The sequence below is a fragment of the Bombyx mori genome, chromosome 22, assembly GCF_030269925.1.
Source record: "Bombyx mori chromosome 22, ASM3026992v2".
Classification (NCBI taxonomy): domain Eukaryota; kingdom Metazoa; phylum Arthropoda; class Insecta; order Lepidoptera; family Bombycidae; genus Bombyx; species Bombyx mori.
In genome coordinates this window covers 13,767,212-13,793,556 of record NC_085128.1, presented here as the reverse complement: position 1 = coordinate 13,793,556, position 26,345 = coordinate 13,767,212, and the positions used below count along the sequence as shown (strand labels likewise).

General features: G+C 35.9%; 3 protein-coding genes and 1 long non-coding RNA gene across 7 annotated transcripts; 2 read left to right on the top strand and 2 right to left on the bottom strand.

Moving 5' to 3' along the window:
- Nucleotides 1-189: 189 nt before the first annotated feature.
- Nucleotides 190-7,474, top strand: LOC101742685 (carboxylic ester hydrolase). Its single transcript, XM_004927104.5, has 5 exons — nt 190-821; nt 2,139-2,207; nt 2,306-2,437; nt 3,093-4,396; nt 7,232-7,474. The coding sequence occupies exons 1-5, from the start codon at nt 819-821 to the stop codon at nt 7,407-7,409; spliced, it is 1,686 nt and encodes a 561-aa protein (XP_004927161.1). The 5' UTR covers nt 190-818; the 3' UTR covers nt 7,410-7,474.
- A 1,374-nt stretch (nt 7,475-8,848) lies between these two features.
- Nucleotides 8,849-9,233, bottom strand: LOC134201004 (uncharacterized). The gene is made up of 2 exons (XR_009976148.1): nt 9,114-9,233; nt 8,849-9,028 (listed from the first exon to the last, which is right to left on the bottom strand). It is a non-coding gene; the product is annotated as an uncharacterized LOC134201004 (long non-coding RNA).
- LOC101742832 (juvenile hormone esterase) lies at nt 9,222-16,364 on the top strand. 4 transcript variants are annotated; one of them, XR_002430662.3, is made up of 6 exons: nt 9,222-9,617; nt 9,997-10,065; nt 10,990-11,121; nt 12,723-14,020; nt 15,430-15,555; nt 15,990-16,166. XR_002430662.3 is itself a non-coding variant. In XM_004927105.5 (5 exons), exons 1-5 carry the CDS (start codon nt 9,528-9,530, stop codon nt 16,171-16,173), a joined length of 1,773 nt encoding a protein of 590 aa, XP_004927162.1. In that variant the 5' UTR covers nt 9,222-9,527; the 3' UTR covers nt 16,174-16,364. The 4 variants fall into 4 exon arrangements, 2 of the variants coding, with proteins under 2 accessions (XP_004927162.1, XP_004927163.1); XM_004927105.5 differs by lacking the exon at nt 15,430-15,555 and having other exon boundaries at nt 15,990-16,364; XR_009976147.1 differs by lacking the exon at nt 9,997-10,065 and having other exon boundaries at nt 12,723-14,744; nt 15,405-16,364.
- Nucleotides 16,365-16,775: 411 nt separating this feature from the next.
- CYP341B1 (cytochrome P450 4C1-like) lies at nt 16,776-26,034 on the bottom strand (the record flags this gene model as incomplete). Its single annotated transcript, NM_001279508.1, is given in 10 exon segments — nt 16,776-17,051; nt 18,407-18,586; nt 19,070-19,221; nt 20,214-20,415; nt 20,504-20,564; nt 21,416-21,612; nt 22,559-22,744; nt 24,206-24,316; nt 24,783-24,872; nt 25,832-26,034. Coding segments are annotated over 10 exon segments (1,530 nt in total). The 3' UTR covers nt 16,776-16,860.
- Between the last annotated feature and the right edge of the window lie 311 nt (nt 26,035-26,345).

The window sequence follows — 26,345 nt, the reverse complement described above, 5'->3', positions numbered from 1 at the left end:
ATTTACTGAGATTTTTTTAGTGGACTTTTTGGAGGATCCCGAGAAATTACGTCCAGTGGCTTTGTTTCATTTTCCCACATTTGTGCACTTTCACAGATACTAAAAAGTTGATAAACCACCGTTATTAGGCATTTAAACCTGAAGAAACACTTTAGACAAAATAAAACAAATCATGCAACTTCACTTCTCGCGTTCCCGCCAAAAAGTCGTTTACGTGGGAACGCGAGGACTGAAGTTGTGTGATTTGTTTTTTTTTGTCTATTTAGTGTTTCTTCAGGCTTAAATGTGTAATACCGGTGGTTTATTAATTGTTTAATATCTGTGAAAGTGAACAAATGTGGGAAAATGAAACAAAGCCGCTGGACGTAATTTCTCGGGATCCTCCAAAAAGTCCACTGAAAAAATTTCAGTAAATGACCACCATTTTACTGAGATTTTATTTTATCCCTTAACATCTCATTTCATTTGATTTCATCCCAGTTGATTAATATCTTAAATTAATCATCTTCATTTCATTTTATTTTACTCCATATTATCATTTTTAATAAAAATAAGAATATAAATTAAAATAAGATATGACAAAGGTCTCAGTTACCAGGTCATAAAATCGCTTAAAAAAAAAAGAAAACGTAAATAACAAACACAAAACACCGCTTCCGCAGTCTTCTACGAATCTGACCAGGAAAATTGGCAAATATATTGTGACTACAACTCTATAAAATGTTTTCTCCGCTAGTAAAAATTCCATTACAACTTCTGCTTCCATTGAAGCATCGCTATCTACCATATGTACCATTTACTTATTCAAATAAGCGAAAATGGTAAGTGAATACGTTGATGTTTTGTATTTTTAAAAAAATTTTTGAAATTCCCGTTGTAATATAAGTTCTAATAAAATTTAAAGAATGTGTAATTCATCTAAAAATTTCTGACATTATAATAAGAAACAGTAGCTAAAAGTTATTCTCAGAAATGTTCAATTAATAAAAAATAATGAACAAATTAATATTAGAATAATTAAGTAATAAACAAATATTTTTTATTTATTGTATTAAAATGTAACGAATCTAATATCAGTGTTTCAGCTTAAAGTTTTTTATCTTGAAAAATTTATATTAGTTATTTTTATCACCTTTTTTCTGTTGTAATTTAATATTATTTGTGATTAATTCTTCAGCAATATTAATGATGTCTTCTTCATTTGCTGTATTTAGGAACTCATCATTCTCAAGTTAAGATATTCACTGTTATCATTCAGAGCCTGTTTGTACATTCAAATATAATTATCGAAATTTATCACATTAACGTTTATATTTAATCAAAATGATCTATGAAATAATCATTCTTTAATATAATTATTGTAATATTATTTATTATTCAGTTGCCAAAAACGATGAGTTATATTTTATATTTATGTAAACTTTTATTATTTCGTAAAGTTTTTGTAACTATACACATTCATGACCATACTAAGTGTTTTTACACTTATATTTAGGGTTTATCAAAAAATGGACTACTTCTATTTGTGTTGATCTGAATGGCTCATTTAAATATTACTTTATGATAATATAAACATCTCCGATTAAGTTACCCATTTAATGAAATCCTGCAGTCATAAAATTTTGTTGATGTAATTGGACACTCAAAATTAAATCTTCAACTTCAAAAAATACAGGCATCCACTACTAATAAGAATTTGTATGCTCCTCACTTGACTTAGGCAGAGTCTAAGTTAATAAAACAAGCAGAAATTATAATACTCACTAAATATTTCAAACCACTTAAACTAATCATCATAATATTGATTAAGTTTCATAAACCATGCTTGAATTTAAATGTCAGAATGAACAAATACCAATTTTGAGGTAATCTAGGCCTTAAATTTCTAGCTTGATGCACGATTCAAATTGAAAATTTTTATTGGTGTATTTTTGAGAAAAAGTATTATTAGTCAGATTTAGTCTAGATTTTAAATAGTTTTGTAGAATAGTCATTACTCCATTACACTCGAAATTTCTCATGGATAATGAGATGCATTGAAATTCCAGATGATGGGTTAAAAAACATAAGTTCCTGATTAGAAAGAGCTAATGCATAATAATTCATTTTTATCTAAATTGACTTTGTTTTTCACACAGTTCTTGAAATTGGTGTTTTATCTGACAGTTATTTTATTAGAAGCCTCCTGCTGCAGATCTATGATTAAGGTAATAAAATCATTATAATATAAATTATTTAACTCACATTAAAGTTTCTCTGTGTAACTGATTAATGTCGTTGAACTTTTCTTTGTCTTTTATTTCAGAAAGATCCAATAATAACAGTAAGTCAAGGACAGTTGAAGGGCACAATAAAAAATCTACCTGATGGTACTCCATATTATAGTTTCAAAGGAATTCCATATGCCCAACCACCTATTGGAAAGTTGAGGTTCAAGGTAAAAAAAACTGTCATAATTAAAATTTCAGATTTAGTTTATGTTTATTCAAGTAGGATTTTAATATAGAATTAGGCTGAATGATTTTGTATAAGATACTTTTATAGCATGTATGTAAACAATCACTAGTTGTCATCACTAAAAAAAAAGGAAAATGTGATGGTGGTTTTTGTTCTGATACTCTTCATCTATTTAGGAATTATGAGTCGTGTATTATCAAAGGTGGCAATCTGTGCATTTGGACAAAAAAAAATTATTGATATGTCAATACAGATTGATTTGAATATAATCGTCTCCTTCAAAGAATACGGTTCAAAACCAGCATTAAATAAGGGTTCATAGTCAACCTGTTATTTATCTAAGATGTCGTTCCGAAGAGTTTTGTGACTGCCAATGGAATACAAAGTCAATAATTCGTTTTTCTGATTTACCAATCATTGTCCAAAAGTCAGATTGCCGGCTTTGATAATAGTCGACTCTTATATAGTGATTTATTAAATTTACACGGTAAATTTGATTATTATTTTTTACTATTACAACAAAAATCGTGAATCGTTTATGTTACTGTAATATTTGGATTTTACTGTTATGGAAAATTACAGATATTAGCTATCTAATTTGTAAAAGTACTACAAAAACTTAAATTGTTTTATAGGCACCTTTACCTCCATTGCCTTGGGATGGAATACGTGACGCTAGTGAGCACGGACCCGTGTGCCCTCAGTACGATTTGTCGGTTTCCAAATTGGTTGAAGGAAGTGAAGACTGCTTATTTTTGAATATCTACTCAAAGTCAATACAACAGAATGCCAAAATACCAGTGATGGTCAACATTCATGGCGGAAGTTTTATGTATGGTTCGGGAAACACTGATTTTGCTTTCGGCCCAGAATTCCTCATACAGCATGACGTCATTCTAGTTACACTGAATTACAGACTAGAAGTATTAGGGTTCCTTAGTCTCGACATACCAGAAGTCCCCGGGAATGCCGGTATTAAAGATCAAGTTGCCGCACTGCGATGGATTAAAGATAACATAGCGAAATTCGGAGGTGATCCTAATAAGATTACCATACTCGGCGAGAGTTCTGGTTCTGGCGCTGTCACACACCACTTACTGTCCCCCATGTCGAAAGATTTGTTCCATGGGGCAATAGCTCAAAGTGGTGTGTGCTTACAAGAATGGGCAATTGCTGATGGTGCGAAAGAGAGAGCATTCCGAGTAGGGAAAGTTTTAGGAAAAGATACAAAGGATACAAATGAGTTGCTTGAATTTTTGAGAAGTGTGCCAGCTATTTCATTAGCAAACATGACTTTCATGACACAAACATCTGATGAAAAGATACGGGGGCTTCCGGTTTATTTCGTTCCAGTTATAGAAAAGAAATTCCAAAATGTTGAAGCATTTTTAACAAAAAATCCATTGGACATTTTAATATCTGGTAAAGTGAATAAGGTGCCCTTGATGATTGGTCATATGTCTGCCGAAGGTCTTTTGTTGATAAAAGATATGTTAGATAAAAAAGAAATAATGAACCCACAACCTTCCTATCTCGTACCCAGAGAAATAGCTAAAGTAGTATCACAGCGAAAACTCGAAGAATTTGGTGCGAGAATTAAAAAATACTACTTCGGTAACAAAGAAATCTCAAATGAAACAGCAGAGGCTATTGTTAATTTGCAAACGGACCTTCATTTCGCGTACAACATTCACAGATTTGCGCATCTCTATAGTTCCACTGGTGCTCCTATTTACATGTATAGATTTGAGTATGATACTGAGCTGAATGCTGTTAAAATTGATTTAGGACTACAGAGTATGAAAGGAGCTGCCCATGCCGATGACCTCTTCTATATTTACTACAACGGCTTTAACAAAGATCTGTACACAACAAATCAGAATTCAAAACGTGCTATTGATCATGTAACGAAACTTTTGACTGACTTCGTTAAAACCAGGTGAGTGAACAGGCGACTTTCTTTACAGTACTATGTAAATCCAGTTATCTTCGGAGATGATTTTGCTTCAATTACTCATAATGGTTAGGGTACATTGGTCGTAGAACAGATGTCCCCTGGGGCCGAAAAGCTCCCGATTGTCAATCGCCTATCGGAAGACGTAGCGTGTGTAAGCCTCTTACAAGGTTTATCGCCCTGTTGAAGGTCGCAGGAAGCCACTGGTTGCAGCCTTGGCAGGACTGGTTATTGTGGCGAGGTTTGAGGGAGGCCCAAATCTGTAAGCTAAAAGATAGATAGTCATAATGGATTAAACTTAGATTTTTTTTTCTCACCTAATTACTAGTCGCTTTAAAAGGCTATTACCGGACGGAGAAACTAGACATTTCCGTATACCAAAACTATTAGTTACATTTACGTCTTCTGATTTTTTCGCACGATCGCGTTTTGTACAAGTGAGCAAAGCTGTGTTTTACTTCAAAATGGAGGTATTAATTAGACTTGCTCCTCGTCTAATTGCCATATCGCTAAGCTCTGTCTCGCTTGCATTTAGTAGTCTACATTGGTTCTATGAACAGCGCTAGAATAGCTAAGTACATAATTGCGTAGCTTGATTAACTAGCAAATACTATACTAGCGTAGCTTGGTACCACCGTGCTGCACATTTTCTTGCGCAAAGTGCCCGGGGTTTGATAGATGGGACAGTCGTTATACATTTGAGACATCAATCTCGTATCTTGAAATTGAATTTTGTGAGATTTGTCCTTGAAATTACGAAAAGAAACCCAAGTCATCCAGATCCCGAAAATCCAATACCTTTCACAAAAACATTTCCTCAAAATTAAGTACTCTTTAGTTAATTTCGCATCTACCACTCACGAAAAACGTAAAATTTCAATAGTAAAGTTTATCTATTCACCAAGCAACAAATGTAAATATGAAATTATTAGTTTTTCGTTCGTTTAGAAAAAGCATTACTGTTTGCCCACATGACCATTATACTCAATAATCATCATTTTATTATCACAGTAGAATATGACACATGAATTATAAAGCTAGAATTATTTCCCAGTCTGATTCACTACGGCTCGCAATAACTAAAGATAAATAGGTAATATGAGTTATTTTCCTTAAGGAAAAACGCAGCGGCGAATGTCCCAATAGTTAAGAGGCCTTTATTTACTAAAGCGTTTGCATAATGAAGTGGTTTTTCCCTCACCAGTTAATTTTATTCATTCATTGTTTTAAGGTGGAGTAAATTGTTTGTAGGGTTTTTCATATGGTTTTAAGTTATGTTTTGTTATAAGAACAGCGATTTCAGCTTTGGAGAAAAGACGATAGATGAAAAAAAAAATTTTTTTTTCTTTCTTCAAAATGTGTAGAGTCCAGTCTTATTTTACTATATTGAGTATTGAAATCGGACGTGTTTCGGTTTCAAGATCAACATTATTCCGTTGATTTTGAGAGTTTGTTGTTTTATCTAGCACTTAACTTAATACGACTTAATACGGATAAGACGTTCGGTGCATTCGTGCTGAGCGATGCAACGGTGTTCGAATCTCAGGCGGGTACCAATTTTTTCTAATGAAATACGTACTCAACAAATGTTCACGATTTACTTCCACGGTGAAGGAATAATAACATCGTGTAATAAAAATGAAATCCGCAAAACTATAATTTGCGTAATTACTGGTGGTAGGACCTCTTGTGAGTCCGCGCGGGTGGTACCACCACTCTGCCTATTTCTGCCGTGAAGCAGTAATGCGTTTCGGTTTGAAGGGTGGGGCAGCTGTTGTAACTATACCTAGTCAGGTCATAAATTCTGTCACATGTTTAATGTAAAATAATTGAAACAAGTTTATTCATTATGTAACCATTCATATACCAAAATGAACTTAACAAAACATAGATTCTTATGACACTAAAGTTTATTCAAAATGACCTCCGTGATTTTGTATAAGGCCTTCAATCTGCGCGGCCAGTCGTTATCGCAGCACGAACGAGGTCCATGTCAATATCGGCGGCTGCCTTAATCAAGGATGTCTTGAGTGACTCCAAATTGGGATGAGGCTAAAAATTTTTTCATCCGAAAAAAGAATTTCCCGATATTTTTTTCCCGCGTACCGCTTCAACAAAGCGCGGCATCTCTTCAGTCTCAGGTCCATTAGACGAGCATTCAAACGATGTCCTGTTTTTCTTCGATATGCCCGAAGCCCTAAGTCTTCATTTAACACCCTTTTCACCGTGGTTCTGCTTAACCCCCCATCTGAAGGGCCAACAGTTTCTGCTTACGTTTGGGATTTCTTTGAATTCGCGCCTTCACAGCTTTTATCACTGCTGGAGTTCTAACAGACCGAGGGCGACCACTTCTTGACCTGTCATCTACACTAGAGTCTTCATTGTATCGTTTGATGGTACGATAAACGAATCTTTTGGTTATATTCAAATTTTTCAGTATGATAAAAATTTGAATTGGCGCGTAACCGCAACGATGCAACGCAATAACCGCAACACGGTCTTCTTTAAGCGTCCACTCCATATTTGAAAATGAGTAAAATTCTAAAAGTATACATTTTTATTTTCATGAACAATTCGAAATTCGAATTCAATAACCTTTTTTGTGGCCAGCATTCTAAAAGAAAAGTTTTTACTGTGTGACAATACTTATGACCTGACTAGTTACTTGAGACCTTAGAGCTTATATCTCAAGGTGGGTGGCGCATTTACGTTGTGGATGTCTATGGGCTCCAGTGACCACTTAACACCAGGTGGGCTGTGAGCTCTTCCACCCATCTAAGCAATAAAAAAAAACTTAGAAATAAATATTTTTTATTTAAGGAATCCAACACCAGATAGCTCCAGTGTGAAATGGAAGCGCTATAATACAAATACAAAGGACTTCATGATCTTAGACGAGGAAATGCGAGTTGAACAATATTCTGAACGCGCTCGTATCGAGTTTTGGGATAAAATTTACTGCGATGGCGGAAGGCCGTGCATGGAGAAAATAAATTAATTTATATTACATATTTAAAATAAGGTTTATAATTTGTAAATATAAATAAATTAAGATAGAACCGCTATACTCTTTGTTTTGTAGCAATTACCTTGCTCATTGTGTCAACAAACTGCGAATCCGCATGTGCCATTATGGCTTGGATATATATATACATTACGGAATTTATAGTACATTGTGCACCAAGGGAGAAAAGTAGGACATTTCCTCCCGCTTGTAAAATTGCCTTGGCAAACACGCGGGATGAGATGTCCTACTTTTTCCCATGTTGCAAATACTATTTTTACTCCTACCGGGCCGAAAGTTCGTGGAGTACCGAGCCGGTATTCATTTTAATTAGTATAAAATATTCGTTTTGAAAGTGAATTCGTATGGATACGAGACCTCGATCGAGTATTTTCATTCAGGTCACGCAGCTCACCGGTGAACCTTATCTTAAAATATAGACATATACTGTCGCAGACTTTTTATAGAACTTTTAAATGGGAACAATTCTCTCATGCATTATTTCAGCGAAACTAACCGTTTCCGCAGTGCACGCAGGAGAAGCTCTCAAAAGGAAAAAAACCCGATTTTGAAACATTGTTTATTAGTGCTCCGCTCGTATAGGTCTTAGCGTGATGTTAGATAGACTTCCTCAATAAATGGGCTATCTAATACTGAAATCATTTTTCAAATCGGACCAGTAGTTCTTGAGATTAGCGCGTTCAACCAAACAAACAAACAAACAAACTCTTCAGCCGTATAATATTAGTATAGATATAGATTTACATAAACTATAATAATACCTATATGGATTTTAAACAAATCTAAAATTTTGCTTCTGTTAGATCAAGGTAATTGGCATCGGCGGAGTTAGAGTCTGAACAATGAGAGACAGTGCGACTATTGTCTTAAATGTCATATTGTCAGTTAGAAATAGCAATTTCGTGGACTTCGTGGTAACCATTTCACTTAAAGATAATACACTTAAATTCACTTATTATTTGATTTCACCGTAAGCCTTTGTACAGAGTAGATCTAATAATGTTTCTTTCATGGTAAAATCGCTCTTTCGTCGCGGACGTAAAATGTAATTATGTCAGTGGCATAGAAAATACAATTCATATGGTTGGATATAAATAATAATAAATCGCATTTTGTTATTTTTATTAAACATGACTATCAGTTTGTTGTTTAAAAATAACCTAAACAGACTAAATGGGCGACTAGTCATTGACCATAAATAAAAAATCTTCATACTCAAAGGAATAATGGTAAAAAGATTAGGAACTTTTGGCGGGAAAACGAAGTGTAAAGTTCTGTAAATCGTTTTATTTTTTCATTTTAGTTTCTTTTATCTATTGTGCCTACATCTGTACTTCGAAGGCTTAATTTTAACTGTTTAAGTGTTTATCATCTGTAAAAGTCCACAAGTTTGGGAAAATAAAACAAAATCGTTAGACCTGCCCTTTCGGGTTTCATTCATTGAACAGAATTTTTTTATTCTGACCATCATAATGAGATGTTTTTCAATTTCAGTTTCGGCACATATAAATAATACATATTTCATTTCATTCCATAGTCAATTATTTCCTTCTATTTCAGTTTTTATACGATAAACTTGACTATGCCTGAATCTATAAAATATAATAATTAGGGACGAATCAAACAAATATTCAATAAATGTAGGTAAAGATTCAAAAAAAAGTCAAAATAACGTACCTATATAAAGTCAAATCACAGTCAAATGAACAAAGCGTCAGCCGTCAATACATCAAACGTCTACTAGACTAAAAATTAACCATAATAATATTAAGCTGTAGTTTGTCTGTCTGTTATCGAACTAATCCCTGTATATATATTTTGTATGTATATTGTATGTATATTGTTTTAGGTAAAACAACAGAGATCCTGTTATCAAACATTCTTAGCTACTCACTTAATTCTTAGTGAATATCTGTGACCTTGCTCGTTCACGAAGCCCGCTATAGAAAGCAGAGTATTAAATTCACTTGACATTGGCGAAATCTAAAAGGAAACGCCATAAACCTAAGAGATAGATAGATAGATAGACTAAAAATTAATCAAAACATGATTAAGTCCAAAGTTCAGCAAACTACAAAAATTTCAGTATAAATGTTCTTATTTAAAAGAACACACAAATTGCTGCTTCGAACGAAACACTTCAAGGAGTTTTTTACCTCAACAAAAATAATAAATAATATGGTAAACAACAATAGAACAATTTTAAATTAGGCGAAAATGTACTTCTATAAAAAAATAAAGTTGAACTACATAGGTACCGTACATACTTTTAAAGTTTTAATGAATTTCCTTTAGTGTATGTGCTTATTTAAATAAAAGGCCATATTACTCATAACGTGGTTGAGTAAAAACTTGTGACATGCTTTAAACTATAACATTTGTTTTAAACAAGAAAAATAGCTATAAATCCAATATTAATGTATAAAAATACAGGTTTTAATTAAAATATATTCGTAAAATACAATTTATGATTTGTTGATGCAGTTTATTTTATATTATATGTTTTACACTAAGATTATATTATGTATTTTTCTTTCAACTACTATTATGACTTATTCAGAGATGTGGAGTTAGACAGCATATTAAAATCATCTCATTCGCTGTGTCCAACCTCGTAAACCCTGCCAAGGTAAAAAAAGGTTTTATGAAATACTTTCCCATACTATTTATACATACCCTTTTAGATTTTATTTCATTAATTGTTTTTATGATTTAGAACCAAATAACATTGTTTTCTAGTGTTTGATTTTTACTAACACTTATTTTTGTAAGCAAGGCAATATAACTCACATCGTGTCAAATGGTTGTTAGAGCCTGAGATCTATCATAAGAACCAAATTCTTCAAATATTTTAAGACAGAAAGTAGCAATAGAATTGTACCAACCCATGTTAACATCAACCAATCTTTGTAATCATTCTGGCCTAAAGGATAAGACGCCCAGTGCATTCGTATCAAGTGATGCGACTGTGCTGGTGCTCAAATCCCACAGCCAGGTACCGATTTTTGTAATGAAATATCTTACTTTACAAATGATTGACTTCTATGGTAAAGGAACAATATTGTGTAACAAAAATAAAACTCGTAAAATTATAATTTGCATAATCACTGGTGGTAAGATGTCCTGTACGATGGCACAGGCTGGTACCATCACCTTGCCTATTTCTGCCATCAAGCAGTAATGCGTTTCGATTTGAAGGGTGCAGCAGGGCGGAAGGGTAGAATGAGAAGCTTTGCACTGATATAGACTGATAGAAAAACACAAGTAAATACCAAGAATTGTAGAGAAATTGTATTGTGAAAACAATCTGGCCTCTTAGATAATATATTTTATTTCATTGTTACCACATCGTGATTCATGAATGTCAATGAAATGTAACACTTGTGTAAACAGATAGAACATAGGTTTTATAAAATATTACAATTGCATAATACTTAATTGATATGTATTGTTTTAATAGGTAATTTTTACATGATAAACATTTGCTATTACATAAATTTACCACTGTTGATTGTGTGAGTTTTAATGCACGATTGTTTGTGCACCTTCTCAGGATAATCCACTGGTGACAGTTGAACAAGGAACTCTAAGAGGCTCTAAGAAAACCCTACTCGATGGATCCCCATACTACAGTTTTAAGGGAATTCCTTATGCAGAACCACCTATTGGAGAGCTCAGATTTCAGGTAAATAAATATTTAATATGATATTCTATTTTAGTACGTATTTACACTCCAGTAAATATGTTGAACTAAATATAGTGAATTATATAACAATGTGATGATTATTCCGGTTTGCGCTGTCATTTAAGAAAGGGCTTGTGGTTAATATTAGACTGGGTTCTACTGGGCTCTCTCAGTGTTGGATAGAGACTGATTCGCATCTGTGGCCTAGTAGTGACAATTCAAAAAGCCCTCAGGGGTTACTGAAGACTGCTATTATGGATGAAGTTATTATGAGTATTTAACACTGAAGGATATGACCAAAGGAATTTATTGGTCTTGTGACTGTTCACGAGAATACTAAACATATTTTATAGGTCTGTTCTCGTTTTATTAATGGTGAGTGCTAGCATTATATTGCTGATATCAATTTCAACCGGTCACCGTTCGCGCCGTACCCGTCGCTTGCGACGAAGGGCTCGACGAGTAAATTAACCTATAGACACAGCCCACTGAGTTTCTCGCCGGATCTTCTCAGTGGGTCGCATTTCCGATGCGGTGGTAGATAATGCGAAGCACTGCTCTTGCTAGGGCCAGTGTTAGCAACACTTCCGGTTTGAGCCCCGTGAGCTCACCTATACGTGAGCATAGGTAGGAAAAAATTAAAAAAGCAGACAGGGCTATTGTCACCATGCCAGTACGCTCAACCAGCCATTACTGCCTGCCATTTCTCATGACTATAAAGGCCGAAAAGGCTAAATTTTTTATATTATTTAAATAATATAAAAAATTCCCCGAGACTACGCCATGCCACATGTCGATTCACTTATGACTGCTCTGTTAATTGTGTCAGTGCACTTTTTGATAATGAAAAGCTTCGATTAGTTTCCTAAGAAGCTCTCGCTATCCAGCAGAGTTAAGGGCTGGTGCAGAAAGCAATCCCCCTTAACTCGGTGTACATCATCAGGTTTCTGATTCTGGAGCCCGCCACTAATTTAAGACAAGCTATTTTTGTAGTGTTTCTTAAAACGTGTTTTATGTTTGTTTTATTATTTTGAGCCAGTTTCGCTGAGCCCGTGAGCTTATCTTATCTAGCATTAACCCCTTATGCTACCAGAGACCAAGTAGGGAAAAAAACAACAGTTATTAAGAGTTCCCAGTAATTGCATGGGTCAATTGACAATTCATAAGAATTGATGATAACATCGTGGACGGAGTTGGTTGACTGTGCAGTCTTACTCGGAATTATGCGAATTTTTTTAATTTCTCGACTGAACTCATGGGCTACCTAGTGTTACAGTCGCAACGTGAATACAACCACTCATCTTGAGACAATGGGACCTAATTGGTGAACACATGCAATATATGTATGCGTTTGGTCCGAAAAATGGTCTCCGCCTTTGGGATTTGTATACCGGCAGAGTCATCTCGCTCAATATTAATACACCGGGCGTTTTATCCTTTTTTTAGCCATGATCTTCTTAGACATTCACTAAAGTTATTTATTTATTTATAATAATTTTAAAAATCAATCGCGAATACGTTATGAGAATATGTAATTAGTGTATAGTTTTAAAAAAAAAAGAAACAATGAGCGTTTTACAAATTAAATTTCAATATTGCAGGCGCCAAAACCTCGTAAGCCGTGGAATGGGGTCCTTGATGCTGTCGAGCACGGACCCGTGTGTCCTCAATATGACATTAGTACTTCTTCAACGATTGAAGGAAACGAAGATTGTTTGTATTTAAACGTTTATACCAGATCTTTACAGTCGGATAGTAAAATACCAGTCATGGTATACATTCACGGCGGAGGCTACTCGTCTGGTTCGGGCAATTCGGGAATGTACGGCCCGGAGTTCATTATTCAGCACAACGTTGTTCTGGTCACGATAAACTATAGACTCGAACTTTTGGGTTTTCTTAGTTTAGACACGGCCGAAGTTCCAGGCAACGCCGGGATGAAGGATCAGGTTGCCGCGTTGCGATGGGTCAAAGGTAACATCGTAAGGTTTGGCGGTGATCCTGATAATGTAACAATTTTCGGGGAAAGTGCGGGGGCCGCGTCCGTCACGTATCACATGCTTTCACCAATGTCGAAAGGTCTGTTCCATAAGGTAATCGCTCAAAGCGGTGTTTGTATTAACGACTGGGCGATAGGCAACAAAACCTTGGAAAGAGTATACAGAGTTGCGAATTTATTAGGTAAAGAGTGTAGTGATGTACAAGATTTGTTGGAGTTTTTGAGGAGCGTTGATCCTCTCAAGCTAACCTGCGTGACTTACAGAACAAGGACGCAAGATGAAAAGTACAGAGGACTGCCAATGTACTTTGTTCCGATTGTAGAGAAGAAATTCGATGGTGTCGAAGCATTTTTGAGCGAGGAACCAATCGAGACGCTTATGTCTGGTAATATTAACAACGTACCGATACTGTTGGGCTACAATAAATCTGAAGGAGTGTTGATGGTGGCGGATGTATTAAAAAAAAAAGAAATTATGAACGAAAAGCCTTCGTTTATTGTACCTAGGGAAATAGCGCAAACCGTTTCCGAAGAGAAAATAAAGGAATTTGGTGAGAGGATCAAGAGATTTTACTTTGGTGACGAGGGAATATCAGCGGACAACACAGCAACAATTGTCGATTTTCAAACAGATCTCTATTTTGCATACAACGTCCATAGATTTGCATATTTATACAGCGTTTACAATTATCCAATTTATTTATACAGATTCGATTATGAAACTGAATTGAATTTCATTAAAAACGCGTTAGGCCAGGGCGGAATAAAAGGTGCAGCCCACGCCGACGACCTGTTCTATTTCTTTTACAATCCCATAAACAAACATTTGATTGGAGATGAGCGATTGAAGATAATAATTTACGAAGTAACGAAACTTTGGACTGATTTTAGTAAAACGGGGTAAGTAATTTTTTAAAGACGAATTTATAAATTTCACTTAGAGTTAAAAAATAGGCCTTACTATCGCATCTTTCGTATCATATCGTTTTATTATTCTACATTCATAATTCGAAAATTTAATACATATTTATTAATTCAGTCATAACTTCACAGTATATTTCAATACATTGCCCACGCTCAATAGTTTTATAAACGACCTATTGAATTTTCTAGATGCGTCTCATTCTTTATTTCGTAAACAGATTTGAACGACTCATCGACTTTTAAAAATCAATTATACGTAGATTATAGATGATCATATAGATGATTCATCAAAATAAATATTCATTGTTTATATTAACATAAAAAAAATATACTAAGATATATTCGAGTTATCATTAAAACAGGGAAAATAAAACTATAATTCAAAAGGTATATATTGTAGCCGCATCCACATTAGCCGTGTAGATGAATAAAAAAACATCATATGCACATTCGTTCCTAACCACGCACTTAGCTATTCCAAGGAATTAAAAGTAAATAATCACATCTATTCTTCTTTGCCAATTGGATGAAATTCAAGTATTCGCGATACTTACTTATATTAAAAGATGCGAAGTATGTTCAGATCACCAAATTTCTATGCGCATTATGCGCTCTGATGAGTAATGACGAGGACTTTTTTACGGAAACGCGAGGTTGAGGAAATGCGAAGTTGTGTGAACTATTTTGTATTACTAGTTAGGCCGGTTACAGTGCTCCACCGACCGTCTGTGCGTACGTTCCGTCCTGACGGTACGCAATAACCGATCGTCAGTTTGCTTCATTCAGTGCTCTCCTGACCAACAATCTGACCGGATTGGTATAGTCAGTACGCAAAAGGGAAGCGTTTGCAAATAGTTTAATTACTGCTTATTATTTTCGAAAACGCTTAAGGAACGTTCAAGTTTTTTTAATTATTTCAGAATGACGATCAAGTTTTGATGAATTATCAGCATATACTTCTTGCCAGGCCTTTAACTTGGCATCATGATCTTTATATAACACGTGTCCTTTGTCCCAGAGCGGTTCACGAAGACGAACTTCGGTGATTAGGCGCTCGGTGTCGATATATTTGGCCACGTTCAATACGAAATCGCTTTTTTTGATGATGATACACACATCCGTACGGTCGGTCCACTCATCGGTGCAGCACAAAACGCGTTCATTTGTTTCCATAGCGCGTCGGTCGACCGACGGCACGCATGCGGACGCGCTAGACCGACGGTCCTCGTACGCAGTGCGTAGCAATATACGCGTGCGTACGGTCAGTCCAGCACTGTAATGATTTATGAATTTTCATATAAACGACAAGCGCGACTGACGTACGCACCGACGGTCGGTGGAGCACTGTAACCGGCCTTAGGTTTAAATGTGTAATAACGGTTTAGTATCTGTGAAAGTGCACAAACGTGGGAAAATGAATAAAAGCCGCTGGACGTAATTCTCGAGTTCTTTCAAAAGGCTAAAGATTTTCAAGAGTTTTGCAGTGTACGTGATTGTCCAATGTGCTTAGTGTGAGTTTTTTTACATTCTCGATAGCGTAAAAGTTAACTCAAATTATGCAATGAGAACAGCGTCCCTAGCGGCAAACTTAGGCAAACGTTCCAATTCCATACAAATATTCGTTAACTGGTGGTAGGACCTCTCGAGTCCACGCGGGTAGGTACCACCACCCTGCCTATTTCTGCCGCGAAGCAGTAATGCGTTTCAGCTTGAAGGGTGGGGCAGCCGTTGTAACTATACCTGAGACCTTAGAACTTATATCTCAAGGTGGGGGTGGTGCATTTATGTTGTAGATGTCTATGGGCTCCAGTAACCACTTAACACCAGGTAGGCTCGTCCATCCATCTAAGCAATAAAAAAATTTAAAAAAAAACTTACGGGAACGTTACAAAACTCGCATTAAGCACACAGTTTAATAATAAAATCCTTGTTTGATATATTTCAGAAATCCAACACCGGACAACGCTTTGGGTGTCAAATGGTATCCGTACAGCGTGAACGGGAACAAAATTATGTTTTTGGATGAGCCTTTGAGATTCGAACAATGCTTTGAAATTGATAGGGTCGATTTTTGGAACAAACTGTACTCGGAAGCAGGCAGGCCGTGTATTAAAAAAAGCAATTTATGACGAACTATAATAATTAAATATAATTTAAAAAAATGGTCCAGGTGGTAAAGACTAATAGTAAGGTTAAAGTGTTGAAAAATATGTGCTCATAAATTACTATAAATTCGTTAAAATCAATAGAATTCGTCTGTGATATGTGAAGTTAAAATGGCTTCGTGAAAATAAAGTATTCTTTTTTTTTTCATAAAAAAGTTTTATTTTTAATGTAAATAAATATCCTTATATGATGATTGTCGGTATTATTTAGCAGATGGGCCGAATGTCGGCGTTACGATTGGTCTAGAGATCTAAGAGGCCGCACGGTAACTAGAGTAGCACCAAATCGTACCTCCTGATTGTTATAAGAGTACTAAGGGATTCATTGGAAAACTTTAGCGAATTGCGATTGCCAATCTGCATTTATTAAGGGCTTATAGTGAACTCGCATGTGTGGTACCGCGATTCTGTTTGTCGCAAACCAAACTTGCTTCGCTTTCATTCCCTGCCACGGCACAGTCGTGTGGTGTAAAAAAAAAGGAAAATGTAATCTCTTCATTAGGAGTCACGGAATATAAATCACCCGTACTCTAAAAAATAAACGAGATAGTCAATAAGCATATAAATATTTTCGACCAAAACGAATTCAGTTTTAATAGAATCGCCTACAAGAATTTATGCATAGGTTTATGTATTACTAATTTATAAAATCTATTTGTATCTAGGTTCTAATTGCACTGTAAAATTGTCCATATCTTTCATCATGACATCGAATTTGACGCGAAGTGGCTTGTTTTTTTCGTGTTTATATGTTGGATCCGTCGGCTCGGCTGGGCGGAGACGGAAATGACGTAGGAGATTGGCTGTTGCCGTCTTCATTGACATCGTCGCGTATTGATAACCTGAAAAAAGTGAGTTCCATTGGACGTTATTAAGCGAGATGTATTCAACCGACAATGTAATTATTATCATTATTGTTTTTAAGGTAATCCTGCTGAATTTCTCATAATAATATGTTATTATTGTCTATAATCTCGGTTACCACATTTCGTCTTCTCGCATTAAAACTGTATAATCTCAAAACTTACTAATTTTACAGGAGAGTGTTTTAAAGGTTTAACGTGTAATATTTTTAATATTAATCATCTTTGCCACATTTATTTTTTACCAATTACATTATCTGTCTTTTAAAGTAAGATAAAATTATGTATTAATTTTGTTATTAGTCGTCAAAACATAGGTAAACTAAGAAAAACAAACTAAAACTAAAGTAATGTAAAAATTTGTAGGCAGCGGCTTGGCTCTGCCCCTGGCATTGCTGAAGTCCATGGGCGACGGTAACCACTCACCATCAGGTGGGCCGTATGTTCGTCTGCCTACAAGGGCAATAAAAAAAATGCTCTTTTGACAGTATTTATGAGAAAAATACTGGTGATACCAAATGATTCCGCATATTAACTCAATTTCGAATATTTTTGGAAATTGTGCACTTTTAATGCGGATAGACGATTTTATGCTTCTGAGACAAAATATGAAATATGTTTGCTTAGGCAATTTGATGGAATCATCTGCTTATTTCATTTAAATTTACATAATTGAACCAGACGACGAGGTAACGCAAAGCCGTCATCATCCTAAACATGTCTTATCGGATCCTCTCGGTTCACTTTCGGTGCTTTTCACTTCAGCATTAATGTCGAATTCATCAAAAATTTGAAGAGTTCGACGTGCAACCTAGGATAGGCGTCGTATATTAAGACACAACCCACTAAATTTCTCACCGGATCTTCTCAGTGGGTCGCGATTTCGATTCGGTTGTAATAAATTTAGCGAAGCACTACTGTTGCTAGTGTTAGCAAATTATCTGACGTTGAGCATGTGAGCTCACCTACCCGTTTGCGAAATGTTAGAATAATCCCTTAGGCTACCAGAGGTTAGGTAGAGCCTCGTGTGTCGTTTCTTTTCCTCGTTCTGTTCCGGTGACCCATAGTTCATTCTTATCATGTCCCAAGTATAAATATTATCTATTAGCGACGGTGACCAATAACCATCTCGTGTATGCCCCGGGTCTTTCTTCGAAGACAATAACAGCTTTTCAAGCTAAGCCAACAAATAAATTTGGAGGATTAAGCAGTTTCATCTAAGGAATTCGTTACGCTTTCATTGCGGTAAAAAAGGTTCAGCACAGTAGAACGGTGTGGTCAAAGAACGTAAATTGAACCTTGGATATATAATGGATAAGTCCAAATATGCTCACCAATACACGCTCTAGGGCCATGACTGAAGGCCATGAACGCAGCGGGGTGCTTTATGGGCGTGTCAATAAAACGTTCCGGTCTAAATATATCGGCATCATCACCCCAGTAGAGCGGGTTCCTGTGCACAGCCCAGATGTTGATCACTATACCGCAGTTTTTGACCAGAGTTAATCCTGTTGCTGTAAAGAAAGTTTGGTATTAATGTTAATGAAGTATATTCGAAGGTTGCACTGTATGATTTATGTAGTTTTCAGTCTGGCATCATCTGGTTTAGATACATAAGTGTTTTGGGGAACAGTGAAAAAAAGCAACTGACTGGGTTTGAGATAATATCACTGTAAAGTCGTAGGGTTCAGACCTGAAACTAAATTTTATGTAAATAATCCCGGTAATTCTGTTAATTCGGGCATCGTACTTTGTTTTGAAGTAAATTTATCCGAATCAGAAAAAAAACAGGTTTTAAAAATAGTCTCCTTAATTAACGTATAATAAATGGGATTTAAAAAAGCGTGTAGGATTTTTACACACTCATAATAATTATCGTCGTGGACTACGCATGAGACATGAAACACCTGATTCACGCGGTATGATAGAACATTAATTAGTAAAGTTATTATAAACATAAACAGAGTTGATAATGATTTCACCAACAAGCAACTTACGCAGCGTTACATCCTTATCGACCTTCCTGACGATGAGAGGCACTGGGGGATACAATCTCATTGTTTCTTTTATCACTGCCTCCAAATATTTCAATTTGGGCAGATCATCTGCAACTATAGGTCTATCGGAATCACCAAAGACTTCTTTCAATCTGGTACCGGAAAATTAAAATATGAGTCTTTAAATCATCTTTAAATGATGTCTTCGAACGAAGGTCGGTTTCTAGTTAAGTCTATTTTAATAGAGAAGCAGTTTCAGGAACAGTAATGCATTTCGGTTTAAAGGTTGTGACAGCCGCTATGTACCTAATACAATTGATATATGGACTTCATAACTCAATATGTCTCACGGATCGTTTGGAACCTCTGGGTCTGCGGAGGGACTTCAGTTCCCTCTGTATTTTGTACCGTATGTTCCATGGGGAGTGCTCTGAGGAATTGTTCGAGATGATACCGTCATCTCGTTTTTACCATCGCACCGCCCGCCACCGGAGTAGAGTTCATCCATACTACTTGGAGCCACTGCGGTCATCCACAGTGCGTTTCCAAACGAGGCTTGTGGAGAGTATTAAACGGTAGGCAGCGGCTTGACTCTGCCCCTGGCATTGCTGAAGTCCATGGGCGACGGTAACCACTCACCATCAGGTGGGCCATATGCTCGTCGTCGTAAAAAAAATGTCTATGGGCTCCGCTGGCGACTTTGTACCAAGTACATAAGTCACTTGTGAACCAGATGTGCATGCTTAAAGACACTTCTCTACAACCCTTCTTTTCGCTTGACTAGACTTTAGCATTTACCACCTTCTTAAGTATAGCAGTTATGAGTTCCCATGAGATGGGCTGCTGTTTTTTAATGCCATGGGAACTAATCTCATGTCTAAAGATCGGAGTTGTGACGTGCTTAGTGCGCAGAAACCACTTTAAAAACAGGTGGATCGTTAATTCCCGTTAATCCCGAGAGTTTAACAATCTTATTGACACCTATTGGGAACCGATATAGGGCGACCGTATCGTGACCGTATAATAATAGGTTGGGGAAAAAGTCTTTTCGCATTATAGTACGTATGAACTTGTAATAAAATCTCTTTGGCTATACTATTTGTATCTGGCTGTTTTATTGACTATTATTTGAATGAGTACTTACTCTTCGTAAACCTTCTCCTGCACGTCCTGATGCCTGGAAAGCATGACAGATGTAAAAGCTACTCCAACCGCTGATGTGTCAGTACCAGCCAGAACAAGCACTAGAGTTTCCTCCTGAAGTTCCAAATCAGTGTAGCCTTTATTCCCTCCTGACGACTCGATTAACAATTCCAGAAATGATTTCAGGCCGTTTCTATGTGCATCTGTAGATAGGCAATATCTTTAAAATAATGAGTTTGGCGCTTTATCATTTTATTGTTTTAAATTTGATGGAAATAATCTAAAACTCACTTTGATCTGCTTCTGTGCTATCCTTTTGTTCCTCCAAACTATTTCGTTTTGATTTTATCACCTGCTTAATGAAAATATTTGCTTATATTTAAATTATCGTTATGTTAAAATCAATGTTCTATTATAGTACTACTAATTTTTTGTCATCAAAGGCTAGTGAATATGCGGCTATTAAATTTCTGTAGGCAGATTCCAATTCTTATAAGTAAATACGAACATTTTGCAGTAAATAACACCATTCTGACTTTCCGCCGCGAAGAAGCCATCGTTCCAGTTTGAAGCATGAAACGGAAGCTCGCCTTCGTTCGACGCATTCATATTGTGATTTATTTATATATTAGGTTTTTACAACTGGACAAACAATGAATACAGTATTGGATGCATCCTTTTGGATGTGAACACAACTTGCATAAAGTCGGTTGTGTTAAAAGTCGACCGGGCTGACTTTTATTTATTAAATAATTAAGTGACAATATTAGGTATTACATATAAAAAAAAAGAAAATATAAACATAAACTGCAAATAAAAACGAACAAAAAAATTTACCAAATACCTATAGCTAGCGATTACATAAATAAGTTCATAATGCGTTTTTTATTGCTACCTATTCTAAAATGGTAAGACGCCATCTTGTAGCATATTGGTGCTATACAGCTACTACAGCCAACAGACAGCGTTAGTATCATGTCATTTTGTCAGCTTTCCGTTGAATTTTGCAGTCCACAGCTACGAATAAATATTTATTCGTAGGTCCACAGTACAAAATTCATGTAATTGGTGTTTAGATGTGAATCACTTTTACAGTTAACATCATCCAACAAAACATTAAGTTTTATTAAACACACAAAGGAAAAAAGGGGATTCCCCATAGAAATTTTGGTATCTTTACTATACAGGTAAGTATTTACGTGCCTGGTCAATGAAATTACAAAGAAAATCTTTGGAATCCTTATGCTGCTGGTACTGTGGCATCATTTTGTACACTGTGTCGTTATGAAGCCACGGCTGACAGAAACGAGATGAGTCCAAACGACAAATTATTTCGAAGGCCCTCAGGAAAGGTTGCTCGGAGTTACCTTGAGCATTCACCTTCACTCCTAATGTCGTTTCTGAAATCAATACATTTCAATGAATGATCGTAAGACGATATTTTGAGTATGTAATTAGGACTAGTACATATTTATATGTAATGATTAGGATTAGTGCGTAACTAAGATAATTGCAAACATCTTAAATGTCTGAATGAAGGGTATTTTGTCCTTTGTTCATTTAATGGTTTTAAACAGAATTTCTCTACTAACTATAGACACAAATACAGTGGCTATCCTCTATAAAGAGGTTTTGTGTCATTTTCTGATTCAATAACATCTAGTCGATATGTAGATTCGTTGGGGACTAAAGTCATGAAGCCAACGAATAACCTGTTGTATTTTATGAAAGTTTGCATACGCTAGACCGCGGCGATGTGTTGCACCAAAGGCAAATTTTTTCATCCAAAAAGTCGAAATTAATATTTTGAAAGAGGTCCAAGTACAAATAAACTAGTATTCCGAGTATTTGTCAATAGGTAGGTACAATCGTTGATAGATACACAGAACAGAGCACTACATATTCCGATGAGATTCAAATTATTTTGTGCTTTCATATAAACTCATAGAGAAATCGGGAGTACCTACCAGTTTTGCTGATGCGAAATATAGATGCTCCTGATTTTGCTATGAAACGAGACTGACCTTCCATTTAAATTCACACTGCATTTTTTAATAAAACGTACCTATCTTTTATGTCATAACGGATAAGATAGGTACTCGGCTTCTAATACCGAGTGAGGCAACTAAGCCGGTGTTCAAATTACGCTGCCCGTGTTTTAAGCACCATTTTTCGCAATATTTTTAGCATTTCTTCCATCAAACGTGATTTGAAAAGAACCCTGAGCGGTGGGCACTAAGCTTGAGTGTGCCCTCGCGGTTTTAGTGTCCATGAGCTACAGTGAACACTCGCTACCAGTTGGGCTATCTGAGAAAATAAAGTAATAATAATTATTTGAAATCTTACCACATATCGAATCCATAGAATATGTATTTATGTATTTCCATATTGAAAAATTCCCTGTCTTTGCAGCTTTCCCAAGATATTTGACCATATAAGAACTTTGTTTTGAGAAGATGTCCACAAAGTGTGTTAGGTTCTTAGGACTGAAGGTCGGAGCTAAGATTTTACGACGAGGACGCCATATTGAAACTGTAAAAACAAAAACCGACATTAAAAGGACCATCAACGAATGAATATGTCGTTTCCTGTATTATCCAACGGTTTCGAGAATTCTAGAACTTGCCCTAACGAATCTTTCAACTATCAAACTAAGCCATTGTTAATGAAAAAATCCATTCACGAGAAACTGAAATAGCCCCTCGGGCTACCAGCGAATAAGTATGAAAAAAAATGAAAATACAATTAAGTTTAAGAAGTTGTAATCTTTTTAATAACTAAGCCGATCAAAATCGTAAAAAAAATCATTGTTCTGTTTATCTTGATCGCCCCGTTTCTTGGGTATTGTAGTTTGGTTTTGTTTTTCAGGGGAGTAGGTAAGTATTGGTGGTGGAGGATTTTTTTCACGAAATGGGAGATTTGATTATCACACTTTGTAGGGTATGAGCATGAAGTATGAGCATGATAGTTGTCGTGGACTAACGGATAAGACGTCCGGTGCATTCGTGTTGAAGCGATGCACCGGTGTTCGAGTCCCACAGGCGGGTACCAATTTTTCTAATGAAATACGTACTCAACAAATGTTCACGATTGACTTCCACGGTGAAGGAGTAACATCGTGTAATAAAAATGAAACCCGCAAAATTATAATTTGCGTTATTACTGGTGGTAGGACCTCTTGAGTCCGCGCGGGTGGGTACCACCACCCTGCCTATTTCTGCCGTGAAGTAGTAATGCGTTTCGGTTTGAAGGGTGGGGCAGCCGTTGTAACTATACTTGAGATTTAGAACTTGTATCTTAAGGTGGGTGGCGCATTTACGTTGTGGATGTCTATGGGCTCCAGTAACCACTTAATACCAGGTGGGCTGTGAGCTCGTCCTCCCATCTAAGCAATAAAAAAAAAATGAAAGATTCGCGGTAAATACGTAGGGTAACTGCGCCTATCTCACGCGGACTTATAATTTACAATGCGCTCTACAGTATTTATGCCGATCCAAAGAGTTTTTCGAGCTTTAAGTTTAAGTAAAGGATGCAATTTCTTCATCAGGGAAGTCAATTGTAAACACAAACGAACTACGTCCTTCGACGACAAGTTTTCTCTGTAATTGTAATTAACTGTTAAGACTCATGATTGACTTCACTAAATCCTTTTATTATAATATAGGTACTAGCGACCCGCCCTCGCTTCGCTTCGGAAACTGTAATTTATTATTGATTTCTCCACTATTTAATGGATGTTATTATACGTACAAACCTTCCTCTTCAATCACTCTATCTATTAAAAAAAACCGCAACAAAATCCGTTACGTAGTTTTAAAGATTTAAGCATACATAGGGATATAGGGACAGAGAAAGCGGCTTTGTTTTATACTATGTGTAGTGATGACTAATTATGCGTGTATAATCACAAACCAAATATATACCAAACTTAGAAATAATTTAATTTATGAATTATCTTTTAACAATTTTTGTATTGTAATTAATTATTATTACCTGGAGCGAACACGCTTCCGTTTCCGACGAGGAACCGGGAACATTTCAAGATATCGTCTTTTTCTAAACAAGTTTTGAGGACGTACTCCGCCATAACAGGTTCTGATATCACTGAAATTAGAAAAAGTTTTTATTGTTTTAAATCAGCTGACAATCACACGAGCATCTCGTAGGAGATTTGACTTTGACCCAAAAACTGTATTTAAAACATGGAGACCAAAATATCTTTACGTATAGATATTTAGGTATATGTAAAGGTAAGTGAATTAAAAGAACCAAATGTGGTTTAGAATTTTCAACTTGAAATGTTGCAATTACAGACAGGTGCCCGAGCTGATGTGTCTGTGTCTAAAGCCGAATTTACATTACGAAATTAGTGGCGTGAAATTAATTTCGTGACATTAGTTTTACCAACAGTTTCACGTGTAATTTAATACTTTCGTAATGCATGCATTGATTTCATGCATGCAAATTAGTTTCGTGCCCTGCGCGATTTTTTGGTGAAATTAGTGTCATGCAACTAATTTCATAGTGTAGACGCGACGTAAAGTTGGTATAATTCATGGCAAATACTTACTGACGTAAAGTCGGCTACCCTGCCAGAGAGCCAATAAGCCTCCGCGCTCCGTAGACTCTTTGCCGAGACGTTGAAACGTTTTCATTCGTTCTATAACAATCCCGGATTTTTAATTAGTTTTTTCTAATCACTACATAGTATAAAACAAAGTCGCTTTCTCTGTCCCTGTATCCCTATCTATGCTTAAATCTTTAAAACTACGCAACGGATTTTGATGCCGTTTTTTTTAATAGATAGAGTGATTGAATAGGAAAGTTTATATGTATAAAAACATCCATTAAATAGTGGAGAAATACTGTTATCAATAATAAATTATAGTTCCATAAGCGAAGCGAGGGCGGGTCGCTACTTACTACTAATACGGAGATATATTAACTCTCACCCGTACATCTTAAATTTTATTAAACAGAAGCTTATCAATAACAAAGATAGTTTCAAAATTGGATCGATGGTTACAGAACATATAAACATATATACAGACATGTTTTCCCTCGTTTAAATGTTTTAGTTATAGGCCTTTATGCTTAAAGATTAAAAACGCACAAGTCAAGACGGGACGATTTTCAAATCGGCCTTTCGTCGTTCCTTCAAAAGCTCCTTTTAGCGGTAGGCAGCGGCTTGGCTCTGCCCCTGACATTGCTGAAGTCCATGGGCGACGGTAACCACTCACCATCAGGTGGGCCGTATGCTCGTGTGCCTACAAGGGCAATAAAAAACAAAAAAGAAAAAAAACACGCTGGTGAACTATTAAACTGATTATGATAAAATCTTTGACCTATATAGGTATATTACATTTTGTATGTAAAACGGTAATTTTATCCCAATTTTTTTGATTGAACTACGTGTCTTAAAAAGTTATTTCTAAGTCTTAAACTGTTCTTAAAAAAAATTAAGAATATTCGATTTTATATCCTCTTTTAATAGTGAATGCAAAATTAATGTTGTTCCTCCAGTCCTCTCAAAGATGATTTGTTTTAGTCAGAGGTGTATAGGTAGATAATTTAGAGATAATGTCGGGAGTCTTCAAGTTTTAAAACTATTATGCCTACCTTCCTGAGATCCAAAGAACATATAAGCGTGCCCTATGAGTGGCAAAGCTGTGTAATCGTTCTTCAACTGTTCCCATACTTTCATCATCTCCTTCTTCTTGTATCGCTGCGATAACAGCCATAACGCCACAAAAATACACAGTATTAATTGCACTAACATTCTATTTTTATGTTGATAATTCGCGTAGTCACGAGAAACGTATGAGTACCATCATCGCTGTGCTTAGATTATATGGACTGCATAATGTAAATATGGCTTTAGAGTTCCCCATACAAGATTTTTGGAGACTCTTATGGTTCTGCACATATTTATAACACCAATTCTACTGTTAGATAAGCCTGCTCGGTGCCCACACTATTGTTATTCGCCGTCTTGCCCATCTCTACCGCAAAATAATGATTCGTTATACTTTAAATATGTTATTTTTTAATGCGTTTCGGTTTGAAGGGTGGGGCAGCCGTTGTGACTATACTGAGACCTTAGAACTTATATCTCAAGGTGTGTGGCGCATTT

What these genes read in the sequence shown, in the direction of transcription:
- LOC101742685 (XM_004927104.5), top strand. An exon ending in GCTGCAGATCTATGATTAAG is followed by an intron (nt 2,208 to 2,305) that starts GTAATAAAATCA and finishes CTTTTATTTCAG; the next exon opens with AAAGATCCAATAATAACAGT. An exon ending in TTGGAAAGTTGAGGTTCAAG is followed by an intron (nt 2,438 to 3,092) that starts GTAAAAAAAACT and finishes ATTGTTTTATAG; the next exon opens with GCACCTTTACCTCCATTGCC.
- LOC101742832 (XM_004927105.5), top strand. Translation starts at nt 9,528, where the DNA reads ATGTTCTTATTTAAAAGAACACACAAATTGCTGCTTCGAACGAAACAC. An exon ending in TTGGAGAGCTCAGATTTCAG is followed by an intron (nt 11,122 to 12,722) that starts GTAAATAAATAT and finishes TCAATATTGCAG; the next exon opens with GCGCCAAAACCTCGTAAGCC. An exon ending in ACTGATTTTAGTAAAACGGG is followed by an intron (nt 14,021 to 15,989) that starts GTAAGTAATTTT and finishes GATATATTTCAG; the next exon opens with AAATCCAACACCGGACAACG.